Source organism: Gymnoscopelus microlampas (assembly GCF_963454915.1).
Source record: "Gymnoscopelus microlampas genome assembly, chromosome: 3".
In the NCBI taxonomy this organism is placed as follows: Eukaryota; Metazoa; Chordata; class Actinopteri; order Myctophiformes; family Myctophidae; genus Gymnoscopelus; species Gymnoscopelus microlampas.
Window position 1 is genome coordinate 29,466,874 of NC_139940.1, and position 21,167 is coordinate 29,488,040.

Below are 21,167 nucleotides of genomic sequence, written 5' to 3' on the forward strand. Positions count from 1 at the left end.
AGGTCATCATCAGCCACGATCTAGTCGCACAGATCTGATGTCAATATCCTCTCGAAGGCGCGTGGTGTTACATTTAATAATAATTGATTGACTCAAACAATTCATTGAGGACATGTGCTCTGATGACCTGTGTTGCCTTATTTTCTGTCGTGTCACAACGGCGGTTTCTGCTTTTCTATAGAGCCTAGTCAGGCATGCACGATGATGCACTGCCTCCATAGCTACCATGTCACCAGCAGCTTGTTTAGCTAACAGACACTTGTCACCCAGCACCTGAGCACATTATTTCACTTTTCGATCCAATCCCAGGGTGGAAGCCGTCCTTAGTTCCTTTCTGTTGCCAACTTCACCACAGAAGAAACACGGTGTGGTTTATTCACATGAGGATGATGATGAGCATGAGAGTATAGCCTGTGCAGTGAACTTGCCACCACCATTCATGCACTGTGTTTTTACTGGGCTCACAGACTCTTCATGTCTTCTTCTTGCTCTGTCCACTTTTTGATCAATAATGGCACAGTTAACATAAAAAACATTCTGTATTCAATGAGAAAGTAATACAAACCTCAAATTGAACCTCAAAGTGTCTCAGATTTTCTGTCACCTCTGATTTAATCAAATTGTCACAGTCCCTTGTGCAGAATGTATGTTTTGTGGCAGCAACAGGTGTAACTCTCAGGTGATAGCAGTCAGACATATACACTTGCAGTCAGACAGACACTAATCTCTCAAGACAGATTCAGAGCTCTGCAGCTGAATCTGTCGGGAGCTCCTGATACAACGTGTATAGTTAGGAATGTTAGGAATGTAAACAAAGACACGTAGACCGGAAGTGGAGGGCTGAGGGCGGACCTAATGGCCATCATCCTGTTATCCACATTCTATTGGGAGGTCCCCCCCAGAGTCAAATATTAAGGAAAAAAATAGCAGAGGGTGCTGTTTTTTCCTTTTTTGACTGGGTTCCTAGATTGGACAGACACACATAAAGCATATGGCATGTGCATAAGAGGTTGTACTTCTTAAAGTTTTTTTTATAGGGGGAACATTTTAATGTCACTTATTTTGTTGATGAAATGTGCATATTTTACCCCCATTGTGAGGGTAGTGAGAAAACTATTGGGTTTTTTAGTCTTGGAACCTATGTAATTGTATTCCTTGGCTCCAGAAATGTACACTTTGACACCAATATTATCATCATAGCTAGGGGTGTGCCGATACACTAATTTCACGAAACGATACGATACGATATTTGGCTCACAACTTCGATACGATTTCGATACGATACGATACGCACTTTTTTTATTATGAAAATATATGGAGGAGAAAAAAAGAAAATGCAAACAAATAATTCTGTTTTTGCATTATTCAGACATGCAAACTTGTAGCTTTTCAGCTACAATAGCCGTTTTGAATCCAAATAGTATGACACCTGACCCGAAAAAAAAACATGTTGTCACTCTTTTCACTTCGGGGCCGTTTGCATGCCTGATTATTATGATTGTAAAAAAAAAAAAAAAAAAAAAAAAAAAAATATTTTTTTTCAAAAACGATATTTTTTTTCCCCAAAACGATACATATCGTCGCGAAAACGTATCGCGATATATCGCGGGACGATATATCGGCACACCCCTAATCATAGCCCTAACAGAAGCAAAGATATGGGCTATGCTGTATTGCTGTAAATGGTGGCGGCCATTTTTTAAAACACAAATACTTTAGAAATGACGTCTTATCTAGTTTGTGTCTTTGGATAATTTATTTCCTATTCCCCTAAGGTACTTCCATGCCAAAGGGAAAACTAAATTAAAGTTTTAGAGGGGAAATAAATGGAAAGTTACCCGTTATTTACGTATTTTTCTAATAAAATGTGCATATTTTACCCCTGTTTTCAATGGCAATAAGAAAATGATTGTTTTTTTTGCCTGGAAACCTATTGATTTGGATTATTTGACCCCAAAAATGTACACTTTGACACCAATAACAGTATTATAGCTTTAACAGAAGCAAAGATATCGGTTCTGCTGTATTGCTGTAAATGGTGGCGGCCATTTTTTAAAACGTGTATATTTCAGAAATGAAGGGTGATCTAACTCGTCTCTTTGGATAAATGTTTTCCTATGGCCCTAAGGTACTTCCATGCCAAAGAGGAAACTAAATTAAGGTTTTAGAGTGGGTAAAAATGGAAAGTTACCCTGTTAAAACAACATTTTCCAATGAAATTAGCATATTTTAGCCCTGTTTTCATGGCATTGAGAAAATGATTATTTTTTTGCCTTGAAACCTATTGAATTGGATTACTTGACCCCAAAAATCTACACTTTGACACCAATATTATTATTATAGCTTTAACAGAAGCAAAGATATCGGTTCTGCTGTATTGCTGTAAATGGTGGCGGCCATTTTTTAAAACGTGCATATTTCAGAATTGAAGGGTGATCTAACTCGTCTCTTTGGATAAATGTTTTCCTATGGCCCTAAGGTACTTCCATACCAAAGGGGACCTTTGCATCATGACTTGAAGTCAACAGCCTATTTTTTGGTCTTAACACCTCCACTAAAATGAATGCAGAGGGAGACAGAGGGGGGTGGACACATCACATTACAGTTGAGGAAAGAGAGAGCAGAAAACGCACTCCCACGCCAGAATGCCTGCATTCCTCTTTTTTGCTGGGCAGAGGTCATGGCTACACATCGCACATCGCACATCGCACACCACACACGCACACCACACACACACACACACACACACACACACACACACACACACACACACACACACACACTCGCACATCGCACACCACACCACACACACACACACACACACACACACACACACACACACACACACACACACACACACACACACACACACACACACACACACACACACACACACACACACACACACACACACAGAACAATAGCTGCCAAGTCTGGATGGGTCCACATTGTGGTTGAATGTAGACCAGCAGAATGCCTGGAGCTCCACACTGGAGAACCAGTGTGGCAGCATTTACCATACAGTATATACACTATGTACCTCTGATGCACAGTAGTAGAGCGTCCAAGTGCTGCCACACTGGTTCTATACTGCACTAATCCATAGTTAACAATTAGCATTAGGTAGTGCTGCTTTGCTTTGTTCTCACCAAAAGGATAGAATCTTGTAGTACCATTCGTCAGTGAAGACGTGGTATTGACATTTCCCATTCATTGGCTGTTTTTGTTTTGTTATTGTTTTTTTAGGGATGCTTTGACTGTGGAACTTGACAACCTCCGAGAGACAAATAGAATCTTGTAGACTTTGAGTAGATCTATTATGTGTGCATTTTTAGCTTATTGTCCATCACAAAGTAACGTGTGTATTTACTACAGCCATAATATATTTAACTCTATTTAACCCCTGAGTGCTGTGTACAAGTAACCAAATTTGAGCTATCAGACTAAAATTTGAATATTCATGTATGTCAAGTCCTAACTGATTTTATTCTTACGGTATATATAAAAAATTGTGGTTAAGTGATAAGGCAGTATACAGCTGATCTGAGCTCAGTGATCAAGGTCAACTTGGCTCAGTATTGGTTACTTCAGTTCAGTATTGTGAAATAGTGTGTTAGTGAAGTTTTTGGCTGGCTTATGGAGTAATTTCCCTCTTACTGCTTTTCCTGTACTGTATGTACCTCTCTCTACTCATTTATTTTTATCGCTTCATCGTTCTCTTTCTTTCTCCCTCCCTAACCCCAATTACCTTCTCTCCTCAAACCCCTCCTCCTCTCTCTATCCAGTGACCCACAAGCACCACTTTGTTGACGGGGCCCTGCTCTACCAGTTCCGGATGAACTTCCGTCGCCGGCGGCGATTAATTGAGCTGCTTAATGAGCGTGGCCGCAGCATCCCAGAAAACCACGACAGCCCCTTCTGTCTCCGCAAACAGAACTCTGACGGAGGCAACACTAGCTTCCTCTCAGGTATCCAACTTAGACAGACTATAACCCAAGCCTGCAGACAAATACAGTCATGTGGGCACTTGGCACACACATGGACATGGTCACAGACAGTGATTGGCAGACACACGCACATGCATGTTTGTGCACATACAGCCACTCACAAACGCATAATGCACCTTGCAGATCTTTATGGAAACCACATAGTACATATGTGCATTATGCACATGCACATGCACAACCACATATCCCTTGATCTGATGTTGACAGAGGACTTTGAGTTTTCAGTAGAAGAACACCTTGCCATGACGAGAAAAGTGGAATAACAGTTTGACTTAATTTATTTGACTCACTCATGCACACACAAACAGACACACATACACCTCAGTTTTTATTTGGTCCATTTGTGTAGTCTTAGTATTCATTGAAGTCAACAGCCATGTGTGGTTTTATGGAGATGTGTGTTAATGTTGATCCATAGCTACGCGTTTGACTAAATGTGGTTTGGACAGCTGCCAGTCCTGTGTGGGCAGAGGTCATACTGCTTTGGACAGTCAGTGTGCCTATTAGTTTGCTTATGCAGTGTTTGCTTTCAGGCTGGACTTACGTCCACACTAACCATAGTAGACATTTGACTGAGCAACTTTCACTTATAGTTGAGTAATATTTGACCAGGAGTATCTATACTTTGACTCTAGCACTAGGGTTGAGTCCTTTGTCCACCACTGACATTTAGGCATACTGTATTATCATTTAAAGTTAGGGTAAGTGTTAAGGTTAGTGGTTGCTTGTTTTTGCAGGAAATGCGCTTAGACTTCTGGCGATTAGTAGTTTTGTTCCCTACCTATGTTGAATGCACTTATTGTAAGTCGCTTTGGATAAAAGCGTCTGCTAAATGACTGTAATGTAAAGGTTAAGGCTAGGCATGTATCTGTAACGGTTAAGGTCAGGATAAGGGTTAGAGCTAGGCATACTGTATATCTGTTACGGTTAACAACTTGAACTTGAGATTTGGTGTAGACGGACAAAAGCGGCCCGAGCACAGTTGTAACTCTGTTTCACTTAGACTAGAGGGTTTAAGTGGTTATGTTTAGGATATGTTTTTCATGATTATAATTAATCTGTCCACCGTCTCTCTCCCTCATTCTGTCTCACACCGTCTCTCTACCAGTGAGCCCCACGAAGGAGATCAAATTGATAGTGGGTGTTCGTCGTAGCAGTATGAGTAGCAGTTGTGGTAGTAGTGGTTACTACAGTAGCAGTCCAACGCTGAGCAGCAGTCCTCCTGTGCTCTGTAACCCCAAGTCTGGTAAGAACACACACACACACACACACACACACACACACACACACACACACACACACACACACACACACACACACACACACACACACACACACACACACACACACACACACACACACACACACACACACACAGATTTGCACAGATGAAGACCCACATTCTAGATAAGATTAAAGATTATACCACTCTAGATAGATACAGTCAGTTCTCCGAGTCCGCCATGCTGCTCTTACTTCCATGAAGAGTGCCCTTGACATTTCACTGTGCCATGGGCCTCAAAGGTCTTTCCATATCTTGAATAAAGTCTCCCCCGGAGGTAATTCAGATTAGTCACTCGAGTGCGTGCATGCATGCATGTGTGTACGCACACAGCAGAAATGTAAACATTTTTGGCATTCTGACACTTACACACTGTGGTATGTGTGCTGTTCGCAAAACAGAAAAGTACATGATAAGATAAGACTTTTGATAAGATATTGAGCGTATTGATTTTGAGTAATTGTGTTGGGCCTACGCTGTAAAATCATGAGTGTTCATTTAATGCTGTGTAACATTCATTTTAGTAGTCTTTTTGGCGACGCCTCTAGTACTGTAGCTCAGTTGGCATTACAGCGTTTGTATATATGGAACTTAAGGAAGTACCACTCAAAAGGGTATGCTCCAGGGTCCTATTTTCGGAACGTAACAAGAAGTTGTCAAAAACTGTATTTATTATCTGTAAAATACATAAATAAATATATTTCCTGTACATATCTGGTGCCTACGTCATTTTGGCGCGAGTGTAGGGGGGAGACACTTGCTAATCAAAATAGTGTTTAATAGTGTATAGAGAAGTTGTCAAAGAACATACATGTGGAAAGGGTATTGTGAAAAATATACCAGTGAATGATTATATCAAAAATAACATTTGTTTACATTTGTATACTAATTTTACTGTGTTCACTAGAAATGTCTTGATGGAATTACACTTTAGAGTTTAGGGTATTAGAAAAAAGTGCATCTTTCATTAAAGACAGGATTACTGTTAGTCAGCTATTTACACATTATGCGTGCATGGCACGCGCGTGGTGTGCACACACACACACACACACACACACACACACACACACACACACATTCTCTGCCGCAAATCATCTATTACCCAAAGATTACAGTCAGGCGGCTGAAGTGGGGGAGGGAAGGAGAAGAGATGAACGTGAGATGAAGGGAAAATACAGACACTGTGTGCATCTGCATGTGCATGTGTGAGTGTGTGTGTGCCAGAGTAGCCGGCAGGAAGACGTACACCCGTGGGGACAGACAGGGACTAATGCCAGCAGGCAGGCTTCTCTCTCACACACATACGCCTCCTGACTGTAACCAATCACAGGCCTTGGACAGCACCATGGTAATCCAGCTGAGTTCTGAACTATTAGCAGTAAGAGAGAGAATACTGGAGGCAGAAACAAGCACACACACACACACGCACGCACGCACGCACGCACGCACGCACGCACGCACGCACGCACGCACGCACGCACGCACGCACGCACGCACGCACGCACGCACGCACGCACGCACGCACGCACGCACGCACGCACGCACGCACGCACGCACGCACGCACGCACGCACACACACACACACACACACACACACACACACACACACATACACTTGATATTCCGTGGATCAGTGTTTCCAAAACAATGGGTTGGGATGGGTCCAAACCCATTGTTTGGGTCGAGGACCCGTTTTTATGGGTCACAACAAGTACACGCTTTTTTAAGTTTTATTTTAATTTTATTTCATCCATGAAAATAGCATTTCATACATGAAAATGTAAATTCTCATTCACACAAATTAAAACTGTGAAAGTTTCACAGTATCTTCCATGAATGAGAAGGACAGAAGGTTTCTACCACAGTATTTGACTAAAGCAAGAGACACAGAGCTCTATGTAGTATGTTCTGTTAGCCTTTTCAGAAAGGGAAGGGGCCCCATGTCTTTGCCCCTCCATTGGGCCCTGTTTTCTTAGTGTTCATGAAAGGCACTTAAAATAGAGAGAGTAGAGGAAGAGGGGGAGAATGAGGAGAGCCTTACAAATGAAGAAGGCCCCCTGTGTAATGGATGAAGGCATAGACAGGAAGAGCTCTTGTTCCTGTGCTATAGGAACATGACGAGGTTCACTGCACTCTTTTAACTGACCTCATGTGGTAACTAGAAAAAGTGTCTCCGCCAGGTCAGGTAGGTTATTGTGGCTTCCTGGTGGCAAGATGATAGGCCAATGTGAAAAGGGTGCCATTTCTTCCTAGGCTTTTCATTGAGGCATTTTGTTCCAAAAATGCGTTTTGCAAAAATCTACCTGCTGGTGGCGCTATAACAGGCCAATGTGAAAAGGGTGGCATTTCTTCCTCGGCCTAGTGGGAATGTGCGTGCAAAATTTCACGGTAATCGCACACTGCGTGCGTTCATGATTTGGGGCATTTTGTTCAAAACGGAGCAATCCTGCAAACTTTGGAAGCCAATGTTAGCCAATCAGGATGGAATATGAAATATCGGATAGATCCGCCTTGATCACATGACTATAGAGATACTGTGTACCGATTTGCGTGATGTTTGGACAAAATCTGTTGGGAGTAATATCAAAAAGTGTATTTTGCAAAAAATCTGCCTCCTGGTAGCGCTATAACAGGCCAATGTGAAAAATGCAGGTCAGAGGTTCTGCTCTGGCGCCCAGGGAGTGTGTGTGCACAGTTTCACTGTGATCGGGGCCAACCGTGCTGTTCACAGACAGAAGGACACGCACAAGGACACAAGGACGGACGCACAGGATGCAAAACATAGTCTCTGCCACGCCTTCGGCCTGGCGGAATCAAACAGAGACTGTAACTGTAGTCCTCTACATGTTTTACATGCAAATATAAACTACATTACTGATTATCAACCGGGCAAGGCAGCCCACTGTAGTATCAAGGGCCAGACCACCAGGTTTATGAACAGTTTACACCCGGCTACCATCAGACTGTTGAACAAGGCATGACCACCGCCTGTCATCAGGCTGGCCTTGTACTTTTGCTTTCCTCATGGACCTTGGTTCAACTTTATTGTCACATCACAGGTTTACAGGTGTAAAACGGGGTGAAATTCGTTTTTTTAAGCTCCATCGATTTTGTCATTTCCATAAAAAAGAAAGGGAAGAAAAGGGGGGGGGGGAGAGAGAGATCAATAAAAACAACAATTTATGTACGGTAGATATTTACACATAGTATATCTATCCGGTGCGGTAAGTACCTGAGGTAAGACATAAGGTGCGGTAAAGACATAAGGTGAGTGAGCATAGCAGCAGGGATATGCAATGGACGTTAGTTAAGGTGCAAGAATAAGACAAATCAGTGTGTTGTACATGGGATTAAGGTGCAGAGTGTCCACGTAAGGTATCTGTCACTGGTATAATCCACAGGTAGCTCCATGAGTAAGAGCAAAGTGCGAACAAGTCCAAGTCAATGTCCCGGGTATAATCCATTCCACAGATACCTGTAGGTCCATGAGGAAGAGCAAAAGGTCCAAGTCCAGCCTGACCACAGGCTGTGACACTCGCTTGCACCTTAATCTCATGCACACGGCACCGATACTCTTCTTGCACCTTAATGTCTATATTATATACTAGCTATAGTATACCCTAGCTGCTATGCTCATGCACCTTATTACTAATACCTAATGTACATTAGGTATTAGTAATAAGTGTGTGTGTTTCTTTGATTCCTGCTTTTTTTCTTCCCTTCCCTCCTCTTTTCTTTTCTTTCTATTTCTGGAAAAAAATAAAAAAGATTATGGAGCTTGCACAAAAGCTAACTCCACCCACTGCTTTACACCTGTAAACCTGTGATGTGACAATAAAGATGATTCTGATTCATTTGATTTATTTAAAATGTTCACTGTATCAAGACAGTTTTGTCTTGTCAACATGGATGAAGTGGATAAAGCTATCTCTATATCTGATCTGACATAACTGGCTGTTCTTGGATTAAAGGGGGGTAATGTGCAAGTTACTCAAATTAGTTAAAATTAGTAATTAAAGTATTTAATTCTCTCTTGTTAAATAAACAAGTGTTGAACTGAGAAAGAGCATCTGGGCTCAGCAAATGGGTAAACAAGCAACACATGGGTGTTTTTATTTCGTTTATTCCATCACAGCAGCGGTTCAACAACCCGCAGACACAATTTGAGAGTTCACAGTCAAGCCTTGCATTCTGTTGGCAAACTGAATGAGATATTGAGATGTTTATTTCTGAGAAGGACTATTTTTAGACTCCTAAAATGGTGCGATGATACACTGTGCACTGTGTTGTGAACATGTATGCTCCGTGATGGTGTGAGAGGTGCCATTACTTTGGTAGGTCAGCTAGCACTCTTTGAAAAGAGTCTTGTGTACTCCCTATCTTACCACTATCTGTCTGAAACCCACAATAACACATTGAACAGGAAGATGTATTTCCCCTGTGCTTCACATTGACGTTAGTAATGGTGCATTTTGACGTGATTAGAGAGAATACCAGTCTGTGCATCCATATGTGAGCAATTTTAGCAACGGTGTAAACAAACGTTTCCTAAGAAATGAACAGTGCTTGGCTTATGCATTGTAATTTCTAGTACTGTACATAAGAACTTGCTCATAATTGATATCAAAGATATAAGATAAGATATGCTTGTATAATTTACCTATTTGGTTAAGGTGCTGTTAGATTCATTTTGAAGATGGAATTCTTTTACATCAGATCAGATCAGAGTTTCACAGAGAGATTATGGAAATGAATGGATCAAGCGGATAAAGCTCTCTCTTGCCCTCCGTCTCCCATGCTCTTGTTCTCTATTGCTCTCTCGCTCTCGCTCATAAGATTAAATACTGTCCCGGAAGCTGACTTTATTTCTATCATGACACATACACTGAGGTCAGCTCTGTGCTCAGTGGAATGCAGTGGTTAGCAGGCCAGCTAGGGCCAAAGGGTATGTGTTTTGGTAAACCTCAGGATTTCACCAGATTCTAGAGCTGAATGAAACACTACCTTGGTACATTTTAAAATATATAAAATATAAATAGTGCTTTAGCTTACAGGTATAACTTATCTTTTAAGTAAAAGTCTACGCTTAAGGTTAGTTTCTTAAATAACCTCAAGGAATAACCTCAAGGGAAGATAAATCAAACGCACCTCACATGGATCCAATATTTGAATTTTCATTTGTCAATTTGTCCTTCACTAATAGTGCAAACAGTGGCAGATGAGTGTGTGATTTTTTTTATTATAAACATTATAGTATCTCACCTGAAACTTTGGGACACTGAACTCTTGTATACAGATTTCCATTAATGTTATGCATTGTATATCATCTCAAATAAGAATGTAAGGGGTTAGGCTAGGACAAAGTTGAATGGAGAAATGAGTTGAGGAAGTTGGAGGAGGGGTGTCTCTGCTGTGTCAGGAAGCAACGTGCCTCCAGGCACTCTGTTAACATGTGATGAACACAAACATGCATTTTTCACGCACGCACGCACGCACGCGCGCGCGCGCGCGCGCACACACACACACACACACACACACACACACACACACACACACACACACACACACACACACACACACACACACACACACACACACACACACACACACACACACACACACACACACACACACACACACACACACACACACACTGTTGTCGTATGTGTGTGTGTGTGTGCGTGCATTTGCTTGGGTGTATAACTGCATGCATTTTGAGTGAGTGTGTTTATGTGTATGTCACTAATAAATAACAGTATGTGTACAGTATAAAACCTTTGACCCTGTGTGTATTTCTTTGCAGTTTTGAAGAGACAAGTGAGTCCAGAGGAGCTTCAGACACCAGGAGGACCCTACATAAAGAAGACATTCACAGTATGACACACTCTCTCTCTCGCTCTCTCGCTCTCTCGCTCTCTCTCTCTCTCTCTAACCCTGTCTTGGTCTGACAAAGCCTGCTGTAACACTTACTCACTATTCATGCGTATGAGGCAAGACTCATACACACTGTCACATAGATCTCGTGAGCATGCAGACAGACAGACAGACAGACAGACAGGACCATGTAGCTGCTCTAAAAGGTCAATTATATTTAAATGAGTATGGGTGCGGTAAGAGTTACTGCTACAGATTGCCTATGGCGTAAGGCAAGGCCGTTTTATTTGTATAGTACATTTCAACAACAAGGCAATTGAATGTGCTTCACACAGAAGATCAAGCAAAGGAAACTCAATTATACAATGACATCTGGATGCATAAAACAAAAGTAGCTAAACATTTTTTTTAAAAGCAGATACAGGTACAATACAGAAGAGAAAGAAAAAGACTCAAAATCAAAGCAAGAAAGAGCGGCAAGCTGAAAGTTCTTTAGTTGTGTTTTACAAGAAATAAGAGTGGTCAGCAGTTACCTACAGTTTTCTGGGAGTTTGTTCCAGATATGTGGTGCATAAAAACTAAATGCTGCTTCCCCGCGTTTATTTATGGGACAGAAAGCAGACTTTCACCAGATGACCTGAGAGATCTGAATGGTTCATGATATCACACACGATCAGAAATGTATTTTGGCCCTAAACCATTCAAAGCTTTATAGACCAACAGTAGTATTTTGAAATCAATTATTTGACACACGGGGAGCCAGTGTAAGGATTTAAGAACTGGTGTGATATGCTTTACTTTCTTGGTATTCGTAAGAACTTGAGCAGCAGCGTTCTGAATCAACTGCAATCGTCTAATTGATTTTTTAGGGAGACCTAAAAAAAGTCTACTGAAGATGAATGCATTATTAAGTTATACTGTAGATCCTGCTGAGACATAACCTGTGCTATATTTTCGAGGTGATAGTTGGTTGACTTTGTGATTGTGCCAATGTGGTTGTTTCAATTTAGGTCAGAGGCCATGACTACACCAAGGTTTTTGACTTGGCTAGAGGTTTTTAACATTACCGATTGGACTTAAGTGCTGTCTTCCTTGGCTCCAAAAGCTATTACTTCAGTTTTGTCTTTGTTTAATTGAAGATCATTATGGCACATCCAATTGTTGATTTGTTCAATACATTTACTCAGTGTTTGTATTGGACCATAGTCCTCTGGTTATACGGTTATGTAGATTTGTGTATCATCTGTATAACTATGGTAGCTTATTTTGTTGTTTTCCATAATCTGAACTAGTGGGAGCATGTAGATATTAGATAACAGTAGGGTCCCTAGAACGCATCCTTGCGGAACTCTGCATGTGATTTTTGTCCGCACAGATGTGTAATTAGCAATAGATACAAAATTGTCTCTGTTCTCTAAATATGATTCAAACCAGTTTAGTACTGGGCCAGAAAGTCCCACACAGTTTTTCAATCTGTCTAGTAATATATTGTGGTCGACCGTGTCAAATGCAGCACTGAGATCTAGTAATACTTAGACTGAAAGTTTGCCATTGGCGTAGATGATTGCTCTCAGAGCAGACGCTATAAGTTTGAAATGCATACAGGAACCACACTTCTGATGGAGAGATGTGATTGATTGTACATGCATGTGTGTTTTAAAGCTGATAAATATCCCTTTATTATCACGATGTTTACTGTCTGCAAATCCAAACACGATTTATATCTTTCTTTCCTCATCTTTGCAATATGAATACAATATACAATACAATATTAATACAATATTAATACAACTTCAGCTACTTATTTGAATGTGGTTGAATATGGTAAATTAATCAGATCAAGACTTAACACATCGGGTGCCGAACACGGTCTGGACCGTGTTTTCACATAGTAGCGCTCTGGTGCCGAACACGGTCCGAACCGTGTTTGGTGTCTTTTTGTTTTTTTCGTTTTTTTCCATACGGGAGGGGCTGGAGGAGCTTTGGGATCACCCACGGTGAATCTGAGAAGGACGGGCCAGATGCATCATCGTGTCAAAAAACATGGCGCACATCCGCTTCCGCTCTATTTCCTTCTCTAATACCCCTATAACTCCGAAACGTTTTACTCTGGGGAAAACGACTCATTTTGAGTGCACGATCGCTCCGCCATTGTTACTCGCGTGAGCAATGTTATCGTTCCAGGCGTTAGCCAGTACCATCGGGCAAAATGGAGGCATGCTTTTTTTTTCTCATGGAATGCACGTCGTGGAGTCTACAGCTTAAACAGCGCTGCGCAGCTCAACGGTGAGATTTCGGCACCGAACGTAATCTGTTATTATAAAATGCTGGCACCCAATGTATTAAGTGTGTTTATTTCTTTACTTTTGTTTAGTTAAACATTGAGTGCATCACCTGTTAGCATGAATCATTCTACAATCTGTTGACAATAGATTTAGAAGTATGCTGATGGGCAGAACAGCTGCTAACATTTTAGTCCAGAAGCTAAATGCCAGATACGTGCACATCTAAAATTACGCTTGGATGCTAACAGATGTGTTGTTGTTCAACCCCAGATCTTAGGCGACGCCGTGGGCTGGGGCTTTGTGGTGCGAGGCAACAAACCCTGTCACATCCAGGCCGTGGACCCCAGCGGGCCTGCTGCAGCTGCAGGGATGAAGGTATGATGGGCACTACAGAGATACAGGAATATTAATCTGTGTCACATGCCATGGATGACCTTGAGCACATCACTGCTGTTGCAACCAGCTTCAAGGAATGAGAGGAAGGGGGCAGAACAGACAGGACAGAGTTGGAGGTGCAGGAAAGAGTAGTATATGCAGGAGAAAGTACTCCTACTTTCCTCCTACTCTCTCCTCCACCTCCCAGTCGCTCCTGCGACTGGGAGGTGGAGGAGAGAGTAGGAGATGCAGGAGTAGGATGTAGAAGAGGGGGCAGTGAGAAATTAGTAAATGTTGCCAGATACAAATAGGGGAGGTTGAGGGAGGGATGGATGGAGGGGACATGTGAGAGAGGGAGGGAAAGAACGGAGGAAACTGGAACGCAGAGAGTAGAGAAAAGGAGGGAAAGAGGAAATTAAGTTAAAAGTATGATTGATGAAGGGATAGGGGTACAAAGAGGAGGAGGGACGCACTAGTGGTCCTGCAGCTGGCATGAAGGTATGCACATACACACACACTGGCAGCAAGGAATGCTGGGAATGCAGAGCACAGTGGTGCTGATCCTATCCACAACATGGAAGGGGAGTTGGAGGAGAGAGAGGACGATTTGAAGTGACAAAAGCAGGCACAGGGAACCAGACACAGGGGCTGTGAGAGCCTAGATTAGGTCAGAAATACAAAGCATCAAAATATCAGTGTCTTACGTCTCCAGTAATTATACAGATACTTTACGAGAGTCACGAAGGACGTTCTTGTTTCTTAAACTAACGTGCTTTGTAATGCATCAACAGGCTTTGAGTGGGGTTCATGAGAACATGACAAAACTGGGATAATAAAAGATCATATAAGATCTCAATTAAAGAAACAACAGAAAACCAAACTGCTGTTGCGATGTGCTCCTACAACTGGGATTTTTTTTTTAAGCACATCGCATCGGTACACAGTAAAATCCCCAGTGTTAATGTATCCATTTGTAACTCCCACAGTGTAAAAATGTTACCAAATAAAACCTTATTGGTCCTTTTGGATAAAACGCTCAGAGCTACTGTAAATTAATATGAATTCTTAGGGTTACAGATTTTGCTGTGTAAACAATAGGAATGAAGGAGCAAAGATACAAAAGGAGAACAGAGGAACAGAGCGGGTGGATAGGGAAGAGCGGCAGGACACTTGAGAGTATCGAAGGAGCAGGAGTCAGACTAACAGACTAGTAGTTCTGAAAGGGGAAGCAAACTATGGAAATATATATATATCACTTCTGTTTCTTCACTCCTCATAATATTGTATCCCTATAGCAACAAGTTGTCAAGGCTTGACGAAAAAAAAACAAAACACTTTGGATGCGCACTCCCTAACTCTTTTATTGCCAAAAACGGGAATTCCCGTCCGATGCTACTATGGCTATCATGGCCACGGACGGAAATGACGAAATTATTTTTTTTTAAAATAACATTTTCTTCTTCTTTTTTTGGCCCATTTGACCCAAAGACCAAGGAGATATGATTTTTAAAAATATTACGTCCGTCACCACCGCCCATACCCTAGGTGGGGTTGGCGAAAGGGCATCTCTGTGTGGAGTTTGCATGTTTTCCCCGTGTCTCCTAGGGTAGTTAATACCCTCACAAAAACATGTAGTAATCCTGGACACTATACTGCCTCCCCCTGGTCAGCCGGGGCGCCTGATGGAGGGGAAGGGAACTGGTTGGAATAACGTGTTCCTTCCACGGCCACGCGCTACGTCCAACCAGGGAAACTCCCCCCTGTCAGGTGACAAGAAGGTCAGTTGGCTCTCATGCATTGAAGGAGGCATGAGCTCGGCCCTGGCCTCCCTAGGCTGGTGGGGGGAGTGTAGTGCCCAGGATCACTTAGCAAATTGGCACCGGGTGAAAAAAGGGTTACAAAATCGCGGGATAAAAAAAAAATATATATATATTACGTCGCTATATATTTGCATTCTATGTGGATGCACTCATAACACAAACAGCAGTTTAAATTAATGCGAATTAAACACTCCCGGTGTATAAGGACCTTTACAGTAAATGTCTCTTCGTTAATTTAATATACTGTACAGTACATGATGTGCAATACATCACTTGTTAGCATTAATCACTTTGTAATCTGTCGACAGTAGATTAGTAGGAGTATGCTGATAGGTCAACATTAATGCAGAACAGATGCTGAAACCCCACCCCACCGCGGTGGTGACAATTCAGTTGAAGTACTACTCTGTAAGCAAGCAGCATGGAGAACAAGATGACACCAGGCAGTATCACAGTATCACATAGAGAATATAGTACACAGCTCACATTACGTGACCAGAAGATACGAGTCATAACACATACAGAAACAAACAGTGTGATATGAATAAGTACACTATTAAACATGATGTCCGTCTATGTAGATGAGTTGTTAATGGTTGCATCCCACACTATTGGGCATACAGTGTCCTGATATCCAGTGACCGTGGCGTCACAAGCATATCTGTATGCTTATGCACATGAGAGTGAATCAGTACAGATGCCCGTCAACAGATACAGGTCGAACTAAGGTCAAACAGATATCACTTAAGCCTAAGATATCTGCGTCCCTTTTGTGCCCATATAGAAGATCTCTGTAGTTATGGCTGAGTCATAGTGACATGAACGTGATGACGTCCCTCCCGTCCGCCCTCCCGTTAGCCAATTTTAATATAGGATAGTTAACCAACAATGAAAAGTATAAACGGAAGCTTGTGACTAAATAATAACTACATTGGCTCCATTGGAACACAGGCTCTTTTTTAAATTTTCCTGAAAAGTTAATCATTTTGACATACAAGGATTCCGCCCGACAGCGACGATATCATGTGTGCAACCAATCATCGTTTTGACATCTCTGGGGAGAGGAGAGCTCTTTTGGAAAAGGGGCCAGTAAATTAGGACTGTGTGTGAGTGTGTTCCCTTTAATAGCCTGCTGATCTAATCCACATTGAAGATAACTGCAGCATGATCGTGTTGCACCAGCAGCAGCTACAAATAATGGCTGCCAAGTCTTGTCTTTATCGGCATTGCCATACTGATTCACTAACGATAAGGCAGGTGGAGTCCTTGCATGATTGAGAAGTAATTTAGGTGTGTCTCTAAAGTTTCTGGTTGGTGAACAGTATGTCAGGCTTACTTTCCTCGTACAAGCATGACCCTTGTGTCTGAAGCTCCCTACCAGCTCTCTATACTTGACTTGACTTCTAACTAATCTTATTCATGTCCGTCTGTTGGAGAACAACAGTGGAAATACAAAAACTACAAAATAATACATGTCCTAATCTTAGTTTGTTTATGGTTGTTGCTGCTAGATACAGTATGCTTCTTTCACCAACTTTCTCTACACAGTACCATCCTCAGTGTTTGTAACTGGACTTCTAAGGGTCCTGGTTCCATTTGTACACTCTGAGTTAAATTAACGCTGAGGATTTTACTGTGTATCTGCATATGTATCTATCTGTTTCTTTCACAAAAGTAAATATTTCTCTCTTCATGTACCCCCACCCCCCACGCTCCTCTATAGGTGTGCCAGTTTGTGGTGTCGGTGAACGGACTGAATGTCCTCTCGCTCGACTACCGGACCGTGAGTAACCTGATTCTAACCGGACCCAGGACGGTGGTCATGGAGGTCATGGAGGAGTAGATTACTGAGGAGCAGGAGGAGAGACGGTCTTGTTGAAGAAATGGAGTTTGGAGAGATTATTGGAGAGATGTTATTTGGAACTGGCGTTCAGATTGAGGTGTGCACCGCTCAACCCCAGGACCGCAGTCATGGAGAGAAGAGTGTGCTAGAGGGAAATAGTCACATAACTTGAGTCTTAACTACTTGTCACTTTCTATGTTGGTAGAAAAACATAGCCATTTCATTTGTGTTTCTGTCACTTCAAGGTCTTTGTATATTTGATATATAAAGTTGAGGTGAAATGTGAGTTTAAGAGATTGGGCATTTGGGAGTAAATGACTTAACTGTGTGGGTCAGTTCACTCTTAGCTTTTGAACACCCACATTATTAGAGTGAGAGTGGGAACCACTGCTATCAATGATGGAGTATCAAGGTCTTATTTGAACCCACAAATACTTGTGGTCTGAAATGGGAAGGCCCTTTATTGGGTCTGAAATTGTTTCTGACATATATAAGATCCTATCAAACTACAAATTGGGTACAAAAATCAGGAGCCTCCATGCGACCATTTGGTGAAAAGGTTTAAGTCCCTTTTCTAATATATGGAAGGATATATCATGTTGACACCTTCAGTGACCTCTCCCCTAGTTTCAGTTCCTCCCATCCACAATGGCCCTGCACTGCCCTCTACTGGCCCTCAAAGGAATCAACCTGGGAACAGTGAATGAGACAAAGTAGACAATATTGTGTTATCTGAGTTGTACAGTTCTAAGAATCTGAATTTTCAACTTTATTGTCACATCACAGGTTTAAAGAAGTGGGTGAAATTATTTTCATTTGTGCTCCATTATTTTGTAGTTTTTGTGAGAAAAGAGAGAATAGGGGTAGAGTAAGAGCAGGAGAGAAAAGAAAAACGGCTTAGAAACAGGTCAAAAGCTAAGATATATACACAGATAGCATGTGTAGTAGCAGATATTTACATGATGTTTAGAGCATTTGCATCATATGCAGGTGTGTACGTGTTCTTAAGAATATTAACATCATATGCAGGTAAATAAATAAATAATCACAGGGGAGGGAGCCGAAGGACACCCCCTTTTTTGTCTTACAACCTAAATAGTTACTTTAATACTTGTCCTTATCCTCCCAAAGTATGGCTTTAGTCTGCACTATCTAGTAGTTAGTGTAAGCTACAATAAATATAAATACACAATATTGTTTTTCTATTTTAGTGCTTTTAGCCAATTTAGGCATTATCGTGATTCAATTTGGGAGTTTAGGTGAAAAGAACCTGTGCTGAATTTTGTATATTGGGTTGAATGGTGAACCTAAAAAAGCTGAAACTTCATCATTCAGGTCTGGAAAATGTACTTCTCCCGCTAATATCAATGAAAAGATGTCACTGATGACACAAGAGCTTAGAGCTATTATATTCCATATTTACAGGTATATTCCAAAACATTATTATTGTATTCCGAAGAACTCCTAGAGCTCATTGAATTTAGAGCAGAGCTCTATTGCTATGCTTTGATGTTTAGATGTTAATGCTAAGGTGTTTTTGAAAAGGCCTGGCTAGATGTAGTGTAATCTCTAGATTAATAGTGTAATCTAGTGTAATCTCTAGATTACACTACATCTGACACAATCTGCCGCTGACACAATCTAAGTGGGGATGCCAAATAATGACATCACAGTCTGAAGGTACCTGTAATACTGGAGTTGACTAGACCGCTTGCTTCTTCCCATAATGTCCACTTCTAGATTTACATTTTTATGTAAAAAAAATACTTTGATTCAAATCTTGTTTAATGTGGTTTTCCCACAAAAAAAGTTCCCTCACTGAGAAATTCTGTATCTATGAATATTCAAATATGCAAATGTCACAGACCTTATGTCCCTCGCGCCCACCACTGCTACTCAGTGCAAAGTGGCTAATTTGTATATTGAGCCATGATAGGGTGGCAGGATTGGTGACATCACTGGCTCAGATTTGAAGGAAGCCCCCCACCTCCAGTGGAAGAATGTGAAAAGGGTTCTCTGGTGGCAAGTTCAGCTCAATCTGTTTAGTCAAAGTCATGCCTCCATGAGGAGTTGTAGAAACAATAAGGTCTGATAATGGCGTGGATCTCGAAAGTCTTTGTACTGCCACTTGTATATTGTTGGTTCAATGTTTTTAATTGCATGTACAAACTTCTAAAAGTTGATTACACATTCATAGAATTCACACTGCCAGTTTCTGTTCAAATATATCCTTTTGGTTTGTAAATTCAAAATGTAAATAGAAATTGCACTGCATTTACTTATAGTCTGATTGTGATGCTAGTGATTCTAATTGATTTTAATAAGTGGTGTATATAACAAAGTTTTTCAATATTTGAATGTCAAAGAAAGTCCACTTCCTGAGATGAAACTGGACTCAGTTCTAGCCTCAGGTTAAACTAAATAAGGTTGTATTCTATCTAATATTAGATTAGATAACATCTATATCCTACATTTAGGTGGACTCTGAGTGTCTATTGTGCCATCATAATATCTATGGATAGAAAGAAATTGCTAAAAGTCTATTTCTATTGCCACACATGCACAAAGTATAGTCTAATAATATGTCACCGTCATTCTTCCACTGTGCTTAAATGTGTTATTACACAGTTAAATGCATGATTCTTAAAAGATCTCCAAAGTGTTGTCTGATAGAACCAAGCTTTCCCTTAATCGTATTACAACTGTGATTTTCTTTTTTCTACTTTCTTAACATACAGATTTAGACTTTGCAGAATTTCCACTTGCTATTATGTTTGTTACACTGCAACAGTGATATATGCCGGATAAATAGACGTTTGCAATTTATACAACTTTTAATGCAACTATAGTAAAGATCTTAGTGCCGAAGTGTTTTGGAACTCTTCTTCAGATATTTGTGGTGGTGTTGTATACCGTACTAGCTGTTTATGCCTGTTGAATGGTTGCATGATGCTTTGTTCTGCTCATTTCAAACTTGCCCATTACTTTTGTTACATGGATGTTTCCAAATATTTTTTATAAAGCTCATGCTAAGTTCATGTACGAATGTTCTGGTGAGTTTGATTAAGAGTTAAGGGCCGCCCGTCAGACACAGTGGGAGGTTTAAACACACTGTCATTGGGCTCAACACAGTTATGATTCTGTACCTTTCAAAATCAAATCTGCTAATTCTGTTGCTATAAAAAAAATATAGCACATCACACATACAGACAACGTTCATTTATGTGTTTAAAATGTCAGATTCTCTCTATGATAATTATTTCCTTTAACTTGATAGCATGGGGTTTTTATTCAAATGACCACAGATGGAATAGGATCATGCCTATTTTCAAGTCAACACCAGTTTAATTAGTCTTTGAATCAAACACATGAACATTTTTGATTGGGAATTGGTTTGTTGACTTTTATTCTATTGAATAAAATATGTGGGCTGCATAAAAAGTGAGATAATTGGGAATAATTGAGGAAGAATTATGGATAACAATGGTCAAAATAATGGACAAAACAATTATGTTACAATGTTAGTTTGTTTATGAATGATTTGCTTGGCTGTGCTGCCTTGAAATATTTTCTTTGTGTTGGCTTTTGTAACAATGTTGTCTTTTGTCCTTTTTTGAAATTTGCTGACTGTTCAACTTCAATAAGCTTGAAAACATTTGCCTTAAGAGCTTATTTTGCTGC

The 21,167-nt window shown here is 40.9% G+C and overlaps 1 protein-coding gene across 2 annotated transcripts in view; it reads left to right on the plus strand.

The window, feature by feature from the left end:
• deptor (DEP domain containing MTOR-interacting protein) overlaps positions 1-21,167 on the plus strand; it is a 41,701-nt gene extending 20,534 nt beyond the window's left edge. For both annotated transcript variants that reach the window (XM_084053727.1, XM_084053728.1), the window contains exons 6-10: positions 3,786-3,968; positions 5,116-5,253; positions 11,093-11,163; positions 13,719-13,823; positions 17,367-21,167. In XM_084053727.1, the coding sequence (XP_083909853.1) occupies positions 3,786-3,968; positions 5,116-5,253; positions 11,093-11,163; positions 13,719-13,823; positions 17,367-17,486 (617 nt within the window). In that variant the 3' untranslated portion in view covers positions 17,487-21,167. The remainder of the gene's footprint in view (positions 1-3,785; positions 3,969-5,115; positions 5,254-11,092; positions 11,164-13,718; positions 13,824-17,366) is intronic.